The sequence below is a fragment of the Chlorocebus sabaeus genome, chromosome 3, assembly GCF_047675955.1.
Source record: "Chlorocebus sabaeus isolate Y175 chromosome 3, mChlSab1.0.hap1, whole genome shotgun sequence".
NCBI classification, from domain to species: domain Eukaryota; kingdom Metazoa; phylum Chordata; class Mammalia; order Primates; family Cercopithecidae; genus Chlorocebus; species Chlorocebus sabaeus.
The window spans coordinates 61,654,443-61,667,373 of record NC_132906.1 but is presented as its reverse complement, the minus strand read 5'-3'; the positions used below and the strand labels follow the sequence as shown (position 1 = coordinate 61,667,373).

Below are 12,931 nucleotides of genomic sequence, written 5' to 3'. Positions count from 1 at the left end.
TCCACCAATGCTTCATCCTCGAAGTGAAAAACTATTTGAAAGAAGACAAGTTGAAATTTAAAGTCCTGTTAATAACAGACAATGCAGCTGACCATCCTGAACCTGTTTGCTATGAAAATGAAAATGTCGAGGTTTTATTTTGACCTCCAAATATAACCTCATTGCTTCAGTCCCTTGACCAGTGCATCATCTGGTCTGTCAAGGCCACATATACTTGCCTAGTATTTAATCACATTTGATCAGCAATTGATGCAGACCCTAATATGGACATAATACAGCGCTGGAAATCACTATTGCTGATGCAGTAACATTCATCAAAGCTGCAACTGATGAATTAAAACCAGAAACTGTAGATGTCTCCTTGAAGAATGTTTGGAGCAAAGTTATGAATGATTTTAAAGGCTTCTTGGGGATCAATGGAGAAGTCAGGAAAATCATACAGCATGACAAGTTGGTAGAGAAGGATTTGCCAATATCCTTGATGAAGAAGTAGAAGGTCATAACTGAAGGCCATCAAGAAGTGTTAATAAATGAGGCCATGGAAGAGTTAGAGTCATCTACAGAGGAAGAGGAAGACGAAAAATAAAATGAAGCAGAATCAGTAATGAGGCCGTTACCAAAATTTGCTGAAGTGTTTCAAATTGCACAGACATTAAATGTCAAAATTATTGAATATGATCCTTAATGGGACATAGTATCAAAGTCACCCAAATAATCACTGAAGCACTACAACCTCTGCAGCAACACTTCAACGAGTTAATAAAAAAGAGACAACAACTTCTAGTTACAACGTTCTTCCAAAAGGTTTCAGCAAAATAACCTTCAATTATCAAGGATCCCCACTCATCGATATCGTGATGGTTTTGCAGTCCAGGATCACCTGAAGTAGACAATCCCCCTTCTGACATATCATCAGAAGATCAATAGTAGCCTAACACTACATCACAATGCCTATGTCATTCACCTCACTTCATCTCATCATATAAGCATTTTATCATCTCATATCATCACATGAAGAAGAATGGGTATTCCAAGAGAGAGAAAGAGGGACTACATTCATATAACTTTTATTACAGTATATTGCCATAAATATTCTAGTTTATTATTAGTTGTTGTTAATCTCTTACTGTGGCTAACTTATACATTAAACTTTATCCTAAGTATGTATGTATTAAAAAAAACACAGTATGGGCCAGCGCGGTGGCTCATGCCTGTAATCCCAGCACTTTGGGAGGCCGAGGCAGGCAGATCACCTGAGGTCAGGAGTTCGAGACCAGCCTGACCAGCATGGTGAAATGCCATCTCTACTAAAATTACAAAATTAGTCAGGTGTGGTGGCACATGCCTGTAATCCCAGCTACTTGGGAGGCTGAGGCTGAGAATTGCTTGAACCCGGGAGGTGAAGGTTGCAGTGAGCCAAGATCACGCCATTGCACTCCAGTCTGGGCAACAAGAGCGAAACTCCATCTCAAAAAACACAAAAACAAAAACAAAGAAAAAACAGTATGTATAGAAAAAACACAGTATTTATAGGGCTCAGTGCTAGCTGTAGTTCTAGGCATCCACTGGGGTTCTGAGAACACATCTCCCTCGGATAAGGGGGCTTGCTGTAATTTTAAAATCAGGTACCAAAAGAAGACTCCAAGGTTTCTGGCATACTGAAGCCATTTGTTAAAATAGGAGAGACTGTAGAAGGAGAAGGTTTGGTGCTACAGAGAAGAGTAAGTATGCAGTTGTGACAGTTTTAAAAGTTAGTCTTCAAGTTCTTTAAAACTCCTCTCATCAAGAAGTAGAAATGAATTCCTCTCCTCCTGAATAAGGACTAAACTTAGTGACTCATTTCTAACAACCAAATATGGCAGAAGTAATACCATGTGACATTTGAGACAGTATCATAACAGGTGATACAGCTTCCATCTGACTTTCTCTCAGAATGCTTGTTCTTGGAACACAGCCACCATCTACCGAGGAAGTGCAAGCCACAATAAGAAGCCACATTTAACTGTCTTGGCCAGTAGCTCCAGCTGTGGTCCTAGCTGAAGCCAGTATAAACCACCAAACATGTGAAAAAGGAAGCTTTTGAGATCATTCCAACCCAAGCCGCCATCAGACAACAGTCACATAAGACTCTAGGAGAGAATAGCATAGTTCAACCCAGTCCATGCCCAGAACAGTAAGAATTAACAGTAATAAATGATTGATATTTTACTCTATTACATTTCGGGTAGTTTGTTACACAGCAATAGCAATGGTAGTCACAACAAAGGGATCACAATTTCACTCTTAAAATTATTCATAGCATCTTTCATTACTCAGACAAACATCAGTGGGAAAACAACTCATTTTCTTTCTTCAAAATTACAGTCAAATTAATTTTTTAAATCTAAGGTAGCAAAGTCTTATTATTATATTGTGAAAATTTGTAAAATATTGAAGAAGTATTTAGCATATAATAAATTTTAACAGGCATCAAACCAGCTGTTAAATCTTAAAGACAAAATTGTTATCAACATAAAAACTGCATAAAACTGGGCAATGAGCAAGCATATTCATCAAATAAACATTTTATACAAATAAAAGGAGTAAGCATGTATTAATTTCATTAGTGAGGACACCATGAAAAAATGATTTTCAGTAACTACACAAAAAAAGTAAATGAATTTGGTAGAAGAAATATTGAATTTACACATTCCAAATGTAAAAACGGTAACCAGAGAAAGCTGGCAGTAATTTGAGAGCAGTAGATGATGTTAACTACAGAATAAGATGAAAAGTTCCAGTGAAAAATTTTTACTGTTAAAATGTTTTTCAGTAACTGATTTTTAAAATGAAATTTTTTCATAATGAGTATACAAAGTATTTAGAGAAGTTATTTAGAATTTATTTAGAAATTATTAGACTAGAGAAGTTATAATCACATACAAAATTAAACAATCATCAGAGAGTATACAAAATCACACTGGTATACAAAAGTGATCAAACTGAATAATTTATCATTGCTTAGGAAATAAAAATTGTAGTCAGAAAAACAGATTAGTTCTTTAGAGTGACCTGAATAAGATGAACAGCAGCAAACAGGAATTACTGACTTGTATTCAAGAATTATCATATGTATGGGATAATACTATACACACCCTTCACCTATAGTCACACATACCACATTCTCACACTCATCATCTTGTTTTATGGCTACATAATTATGTACACATATATACATACATATACATATATATGTGTATATATATTTGTATATTTATATGTGCACACAGTATGTATACACACGTATAAACATCCATGTGCATATATGTTTATAAGTCCATTAACAGACTTGATAAGTACACAACACCAAAATGTCAAAAAATAAAAAAGAACTAATAAAAACATTACTAGCTGTTTCATACCTGAAGTTGTAGGTACTTCCACAGTAATACTACTATATGGTGGAGGGGAAGAATCAGTTTCAAGTGCTGGTGCTGAGGAGGCAGCCTGCACAATCTGTGGTGCTGGGTTTGAAGTAGATGGCTGCTCTATGGCCGATAATTCCGAGTTATCCTCTTCATTAAGAAGCTAAGAGAACAAAAGAAAAAGAAAACATTCATGTAATGCTAATTATTTTTTAAATTTTAGGCTAATTTTATCATTTCAGACACAGGATCACTTTTTGGTCAAACACAAAGTAAAATGGCATTTTTAGATAGTATACACAATCACATTAGTATTTCAAAGTTTTTGAAAAAAAATTTGTAAAGACTTAGTTATTAAGAAGTTCAGAATTTTCAGTTTCTTTACAATAAAGAGAAAGTTCAAATTAAGAATTTATAAAGAAAATATCATGATTCAAAATAGATACAAATTGATATGATCCTACAGTAGATATCAAAGGTCTACCACATTGCTTGGATAAGGGGGCCTACTGTAATTTTAAAATCAGGTACCAAAAGAAGACTCCAAGGTTTCTGGCCTATTGAAGCCATTTATTGAAATCAGAGAGACTGTAGAAGGAGGTTTGGTGTTACAGGAAAGAGGAAGTATGCAATTGTGACAATAGTTATTGCATACTACAAAGAAAAGCAAAAATCCTAATAACATAGCCACAATACCATCTCTACTACCATCTCTTCCTACTTATGAGCCTTCTGAAAAAAATGTGTGAATCTAGAATAATTAGAAATGAAAGCTGAATTAATGAAATGGAATAAAACAGATAAACATTCTAAAAATGTGGAGTACTCTAAGTAGGTTTTCCCAAGTACAAAAAAAATTACTAAAGCAAGGCCGGGCGCAGTGGCTCACGCCTGTAATCCCAGCACTTTACGAGGCCAAGACAGGTGGATCACTTGAGGCCAGGAATTTGAGAACAGCCTGGCCAACATGGTGAAACCCTGTCTCTACTAAAAATACAAAAATTAGCTGAGTGTAGTGGCGCACACCTGTAATTCCAGCTACTTGGGTGGTTGAGGCAGGAGAATTGCTTGAACCCGGGAGGTGGAGGTTGCAATGAGCCAAGATTGTGCCACTGCACTCCAGCCTGGGCGACAGAGCGAGACTCCATCTCAAAAACAAACAAACCAACAAAAAAATTACTAAAGCAAAACGAGTTGATGTGTATGTAAAACTCTAGCAAATGTTCTTCATCTCAACAAATTCACTGACAGTTCAATAAATGTTAATAACATGTTGAAATCTTTAATCACTTAACTCAATCTTCACAACAACCTAGGAGATCCTAGGAGACAGAGACTGTTATTATCACCAATAAAAGAAAAACAATAAACAAACAGGGAGTACAGAAACTAATTTGCCAAACGTCACAACAGTAAGAAAGGGTAAAGTAAGGAAGTAAAGCCAAGCAGACTGAAGACCTTTTGCTTACTTATGGTAATCTTTGAAATGGTCATTCTTCAGGAACTGGTAATAACTACATGCAGACAAACTAAGATGAGTCAAAGGCATCAATACTAACTATAAAAAGTGATTCATCAAGAAGTACTTTGATCCTTAAATATATTTGGCAAAAAGTCTTACTAAAAATTTTAAAATACTTTTAAAACTGGAATCTCGACTTCAAAAGAAACTACTAGTTTTCCATATTATTTAATTTTCATATTTTGATTTATTCCTGTTACTCTAAGAAATTCAATGTTAAAAATAATCCCCCAAATAAATTTTGTCAGAACTAGTATACATACCAATTTGAATGTGAAGTAGAAAAATGAAAATGAATTTTGGAATTTAGAAAGAGCAGCATGTTGGACTGGGCGCAGAGGCTTGCACCTGTAATCCCAGCATTTTGGGAGACTGAGGCAGGCGGACTGCTCGAGTTCAGGGGTTTAAGATCAGCCTGGGCAATATGGTGAAACCCAATCTCTACCAAAAAATACAAAAATTGGCCAGGCCTGGCATGTGACTGTAGTCTCAGTTACTAAAGAGGCTGAGGTGGGAGAATCACTTGAGCCTAGGAGGATGAGACTGCAGTAAGCCGTGATCACACTACTGCACTCCAGCCTGGATGACAAGGTAAGACATTGTCTTAAATAGAAAAAAGAAAAAAACAAAAAACAAAAAAAGAAAGATCAGCATGTAAATTTTTGCTCTACCATTTAGGACCTCTCATAAAATTTTCTCCATGCCTCAGTGTTCACCTATTAGCTCTGAATGCAGTCAAAATCCTCATAGGGTTGTAAAATAATATTTGGAAAGCATCTAATATAACAACCAACACACTAAAGGATTTAACAAATACTATTCTCCCACTTCCCTTTTATTTAGTTTAGTTCATCACCTCAAAGAGAAATTATGCGGTACTCTCTAACAATCCAGTCAGTAGTCACTCATCTTTAAAATAAATAAATAAATGCAAAGTAAAACAAGAGGTCAATTTACTATACATTGCTCTTCCATGTCTTGGTAAATGATCACACTAGCAAAACATTTTTGTGAGATAGTAAATGTATTATAACTTAACAAAACTGTCACAATCATGCCTAAAATCATTTCTGAAGTTACTAAGACCACTCTTTCCACAACCATAACATTAAGAGTTACATAATTAAATCAATTCACATAAATTGAATTCTAAAACCAAATAAACATAAGTGAATTTTATGATTATAAGCCTTATGAAATTTATATTTCTTGCAGCACTTTTCAAGTAGGCACTAAATGACCACCCTCTTGACTAGCGACATGTTGCACCTGGTATTACAATCTGTCTCCCATGTCTTCCTACTACATGGTACCCAGGAGAATTCCTCACTTAATTATCTTTAAGTGATAATATTTTAAGACCAAAAATGTTAGATGAGCAAGGAAAGCCAAATAAAAGTACAATACAGATATCTACTTGTTAATATCACCTAAACAATTAATTGTGAAGGTGTCAAAAAGGGAAAACCACTTTTCCACATTTCTTATTAAAGCTGCAAATGTAGATACAGCGAGCTTTATATGCAAAACAGCATTCTTCCAGTTTCTCACAAAAAAACACTTTTTACCACATTAAATACGAAAATGTGCTCCCCAGAATGACCAACTTACTTTCAAACACTGTCAGAATTTACTCAAATAACTAAAATGAAAGGAATAACTACAAACACTTTTATATATAAGCTCCAAAATAAAGCTTTGGAGCCTATAAAACATGCCCTAATTTATTTCAACAGCCCTACCTGACACCTATGGTTTTGACAAAATTATAATATGTGAATATTGCCATGCATCAACAGTAAAACTCACTAACTCAGTCAACGACCTCAACCTACTGCAGCATATATAACTTTCAATTTACTTTAAACAATATTATGTAATTTTGATATCTTTGTGCCAGCAATAAAACTGACTCTATGAATTAACCAACTTTGATTGCCTTTTAAACAAATTCATTACAAGGGTTAAAAGAAAATCATATTTATCAAATTAGACAATTCCATTTGAGAATAATTTCTCTTAAACATGTTCTCCAATGGTTCCATTTGACATTCATTAACAATCACCTAAATAGCAAAAAGGGAGGAGGGGGAGGCAGGAGAGGAGGGGACCTACCTGTATACCGTGATGCGCTAAGCTCTGTGCCTGATAACATCACCTCAAAAGCTTCCAGCTTTTCCTACTTATGAGTCTCTTGAAAAAATGTGGGCAATATAGCACATGAAAACTAAACTGTCCTTAATATATCAACCAGGGTGGTGAAAAGATGCATAGTGAATGAACCGAAATTTTTTTCTTTTTAAGAAAAAAAATGACAACAGAGTTGTCTTAAAAGCATTTGTAGCTAGTCTTTACAGATGTATACTGAGTGTTTTTAATAACAAGAAAACTTGTTATTAAAGCATTGTTATATAAAACTTGTTATATAAGCATTATGATTAACTCTAGCTGGAAGCACAGCCTTCTAGTGTATAAAGATTGTTTCTTTTACTTTTATTGGCATTTATCCTGTATAATAACCTTTCATTCTATCTTAAGGTGATAAAATATTAATGCAATAACTGGATGCTTTGCTTTTGAGAAGCTAGAGACCTCACTGAATGTTCTCTAAAAGTACCAAGATAAGACTGTGCAGATGTGCTATCAAGTGTTGCTTGGCAAGCAGTGCACTACATTAGAGCCTGGTGGGTCAGCCAGCAATGTGACCTCTTCTCATTTCTTTTCTGTTTTAATTTGGATGTAGGTTAGACCTACAGGAAGAGAACTGTAATTTTTTACAAATCATTTTTAAAGTAGTAAAAAAAAAGTGATCTAAACAGCCTATGAATATGTATACTATCATATTATTACTATATTTAGTATCAGAGGGCAGATCCAGGAATAAGTGTCATTGCAATGAGACAAATTTTAGCTCAATAAAAAACTTGGCTGACTGTGGTGGCTCACGCTTGTAATCCCTTTGGGAGGCCAAGATGGGAGGATCACTGGATCCCAGGAATTCAAGACCAGCCTGGGCAACACAGGGAGACCCTGTTAAAGTAACAGCTCTCCAAAAGTGGAGGTTATGTCTGTCTTGTTGAACACTCTGAAAATATTAAATAAAAGTCCCCCAAAGTACTCTGATTCAGCCTTGGTTAAAATTAAAATATAATATAGGTCACCAGTCATAATGACATAAGATGGAAAGCCCTGAGAGAGAAAAACCTTGCTAACCACAAGTATTTTGACGTCTCTAACAGTTAGTACTACTTTCCTTAATATGTTGCCATTACTTTTAATGGCAAAATCGCAATTACTTTTGCACCAACCTAATAAAGGAGAGAGGGCTGAAGAACATTAACTTCTCAAAGACCTCCAAGGAACAAAGAAGTCAAACGGGTGGAATAAAGATCTTATTTAAATTTCTATTTAAAAAAGAATCACAACTCTGGTCAACTTTCTTTTCATGTGTTAAAACTGCAACATAAATATACTAAATACCAAGATTCCCTCCTGGAACACAACATGCTCTCTATGGCACATTCATTAGTTGTGTTTACACTCCTTTAATTAGGAGAGACATGCTTCTTGAAATCTTACAAAATATCAACAAAAACATACTCTCTTCAAAATTCTATTTACCTTACTCAGATCTAAGAAAAAAAGTATTTACAAATCTGTCCTACAATTATGACTTTTTGTCAATAGGTCAATATGATCTGAACATATGGCTTGCTGATCTCCTAATCCTTAATGAAAAAAAAAAAGAGAGAGAAGAGAAAAAACCAACATAAAGGAGAGAAAACATCTGAGTGTGCTGGGTTGACACCTTCTCATGCTTTCTTTCCCTCTAAGGTTGTCTATCTTCAAGGACGCTGCTCCCTGCTGGACTCCACTCACCCTCTCAAAGTCTTCTGAAAATCCAACAATCTAGCTCCCATCAATTTATCATGAAAAGCCCACAATGTATGTCATTAATGTCTATATGTTTCATCATGGGATGATGTTCAGCTCAATTTTTGTAGTTTTATATCACAATATGTGTTAGATATATTTTAAGTTTACTTTTAAAAGATGGCATTTTTTGAAGTCTGGCAACGAACTTGGGTTTGTGTCTCTCCACAGTACAATATCTTGATTTCAGAACTTTTTGAATATTTGTTGGCGACTATGCTGTGTGTTAAACAGAGTAGACATGTGATTGTCTCCCTAAAATCCTTTCCATAACTCTTTCATTGTAAGTCCACAGTAATTTCTGTGGGAATTAGCCCACCCTACTCCAAGGCTAACCCCAACTACATTAATCAGGATACTCCTTTGGCATGACAACTGGTTCCCAACCAGCATGACTCTCCTCCTGTGCAGGATACCTGGGTCAAAGCTAGGTGATAAGGTAACCTAAAATGATCCAATTAAAGACGATGGCACATTTTAATATTCACATAAATTAATTGAGCTAATTTCCAAGACAAATATGGTTTTCATCAAATTGTTTTAATAAAATGACAACACAGAGTGATTCTAGTTTTTAAGATTTCCCTCCTTAAGTGGCTTGGAGACCATAATTTAGAAACCAAAATGGAGAAGCTACAACCACAGGACCAGCCCAAACTGAGCCTACTCTGTCAATAACAAAATGTCAAGTACCTTTTAGGTGTAACAGATTCAGAGACTGCAAGACATGTAGCCTGGGCATGTGCAACAGAAAAAGCTTGACTTCTAACAATCCCCACAACCAAAGAATCCTCCCCTCAGAACCAAGAAGACTGGGATGTGACCAAAAACAGGGGTCCATTGGCCTGGAAGATCTGAGACTACAATCCACATCAATATACCTTTCCACAAATGGTCAAATTCGCAGCTCTCCAATCAGACCCTGCCAAGCCAACATTCCTAAATCCTTTTCCCGGCCCTCTGATCCCTTAAAAGTTGCCTTAAAGCCTAAACTGGGGACACGGTTTTGAATCTGTTCCTATCTTCTCGCTTACCAGTTTTGTAATAAAGCCTTTCTTTTCTCAAAAGCCAGTTCCACACACTACTGGGTCTCTGTGCATCCATCAGGCAGCAACAGCAAGTCCATGTGCTTGATAACAAGGCTGCTTCAATGCATTTTTTTAAAGCAGAAGACATTTTAAATGACAGTGTTTGAATTTATAAAACTATTTAAATTTTCAAGTTTTCAAAATATTCCAGTGCTTTGGTCTTCACAAGCTAACATACTAGTATTTTATCCAACAAAGCCATCGACAATATAATGATAATGGTAACTAGTAATCAAAGGTTTTGTTTCCTTAATCAAATTAAGTAAGGACATTTTGACAGATTCTCCAGAAAGTTTCTGATTTGCATGTACCAAAAATTCGTCAAAATTTGGGTGGCTAATAAAGTTTCAAAGTAAAATTGTGCAAAGAATATATACATAATAATAAAAGACTGAGGTCTCACACATTAAAGCATAGAAAAATATCAAAATATTCAGCAATCAGAATCTGAACATTAAGAGGTTTTAAAAGCAAAACTATTTAGGGAGAAGAACAGAAAACAAGAACTAGTAAATTCTAATTGCAACCATTTCCTTCCAGGAAACATTCACTCGCAAGTTTGTGCTGCTTTCTGAGTCCCTGGGGGCTTAGGGACACCTGGCCATCTCTAATTAGATTTGGGAATTATGTCTGCCTTCCCAATCAGATCATAAGCTTTTGATATTTAGGAAATATGCTTTGTTCATCTTGGTATCCCCTAAATCAGGTAACAGAGTTTAGGGCATAGAATTGGTTTCCCATTAAATATACTGTCCTCTAAACCTCGTAGAGTTTTTCCCTCATGGAAGTGGGAGCTTGTCAAATAATGGATGCAATATGCACTGAATACATCAAGATTCAGTATTACACACCTCACAGATTTTTACGATTCCCACAGTGCTTTACATATATAAACCTGAAATATTTCATATTCAACTGTTACGAAGCAGTCACCATAATTTAGTAAGTAAATATGTGCCCCTAAAAGTTTACAAAATTAAACAATGGTTTCTGAAAACTACAAGTCACTCAATACGTATCCTAAACAAGAATGTAAATTCCAACCCCACATCACCCAAGCCTTTATAATAACTACTACTTTAGTGACGGCCATGCTTACCATAGCTAGACGAGAGAGCTAAGGAAATCAAACTATTTTACCCCAAATTATGTGGCTTTGACATAAAATTTGAGATTGCTATTCAGAGGGCCTGCAAACAGAAGTAGCCCTGAAAAGCCATCTTTTGTGGGAGATTTCCATCTACAGAGAAAATCTACGTTGATGCAGCCAGGCTTTCTCTGAGGGCCTTCCCTTGTCCAATCCAGGGAAGTTTAACTGAGACCACTTTTTTTTTTTTTTTTGGAGACAGAGTCTCACTCTGTTGCCCAGGCTTGAGTGAAGTGGCAAGATCTCAGCTCACTGCAACCTCTGCCTCTCAGGTTAAAGCGATTCTCCTGCCTCAGCCTCCCAAGTAGCTGGGATTACAGGTGTGTGCCACCACACCCTGGGTAATTTTTGTATTTTTAGTAGAGACAGGGTTTCACTCTGTTGGCCAGACTGGTCTCGAACTCCTGACCTCATGTGATCCGCTTGCCTCAGACTCCCAAAGTGCTGGGATTACAAGTGTGAGTCACTGCACCCGGCCAACAAGACCACCTTTGATAGCCAAGTCCTCCTCTTCTCTCCATCCCATTACCTGTTTTGCCACTATAACTTCTTTTGCCACAATCCAAGCCCCCATTCTTTCTATTCAAGATGGTATATAAGCTTCTGAATCCATTGTTAGGTTGGCAGTAATCACTCCGTGGTTTTCCCGTGTGCATCTTAATAAATTCTTACTCCATTTTTCCTATTAATCTGCCTTTAGTCAGCTGATTTTTCAGAGAACTTTCAGAAGGCAATGGGGAAGTTTTCCCTTGGCTCCTACACAGCCAATAGTAAAAAGGGTCAAAAAAAAAAAAAAAAAATCACTACAGGATCACCTTCTCCCATCACAGAATCAAAGAGCAGGCTAAGGTCAGTGGATTAGGGATTAACTGCCTAGCACTTTTAATACACTGATGGAAAAAAGCATCAGTGACTTACAACATAGCAATAATAGCAAATGTTCATATACAGGACTTCCACCTGTCAAAAAAAAGTACACTCTTAAAAATATATGAAAAAAAAAATAGGTCACAAAAGGGACAACTTTTTATGCAAGTCAGTATAAACCAAAAATAAAATTCTAAGCCCCCCAACCATCTGAATGGACTCCTGTGATGGGTAATACTGAGTGTCAACTTGACTGAGGGATGTAAGGTATTGATCCTGGGTGTGTCTGTAATGGTGTTGCCAAAGGAGATTAACATTTGACTCAGTGGGCTGGGAGAGGCAGACCCACCCTTAATCTGAGTAGGCACCATCGAATCAGCTGCCAGCACAGCTAGAATATAAAGCAGGCAGAAAAATATGAAAAGACGAGACTGGCCTAGGTGCCCTGCCTACATCTCTTTCATGTATATTTATTTGGTCTGGAAAGCTGAGTAGCAAGAAGAGCCATTCTGAGTCCCAAAATTGAAAACTGAAGCTTGCAGATGCAAGGCCTACTGTGGGACCTTGTGATTGTGTGAGTTAATAAACCTCTCTCTCTCTCTCTCTCTCTATATATATATATATATATGACTAATACAACTCCTCCCCTTGGCCAAGGGCATTCCAAAGTTAACCTGTAAAACTAATTCAGGCCATGATGAGAAGAGGGAGTGGACATGCCTCATTACCATTAAAATCAACACAGACCTTACAGACTCTTTAGATCTGATAAGAAGCATTTATAATCGATTCTCTCTGAAGCCTGTTACTTGGTGGCTTCATCTGAATGATAAAACCTTGGTCTCCGCAACCCCTTATCATAACATAACTTCTTTCTATTGATTCCAAGTCTTTAGATAATAACTCAACTAATTGCCAGTCAGAAAATCTATTAATCCACCTATGACCTGAAGTCCCCACTCTCCACTGC

At 36.4% G+C, this 12,931-nt stretch overlaps 1 protein-coding gene across 1 annotated transcript in view; it reads right to left on the bottom strand.

The window, feature by feature from the left end:
• NDFIP2 (Nedd4 family interacting protein 2) overlaps positions 1–12,931 on the bottom strand; it is a 70,337-nt gene that overhangs the window by 30,224 nt on the left and 27,182 nt on the right. The window contains exon 2 of the mRNA XM_007960664.3: positions 3,402–3,567. Coding sequence (XP_007958855.1) covers positions 3,402–3,567 — 166 coding nt within the window. The remainder of the gene's footprint in view (positions 1–3,401; positions 3,568–12,931) is intronic.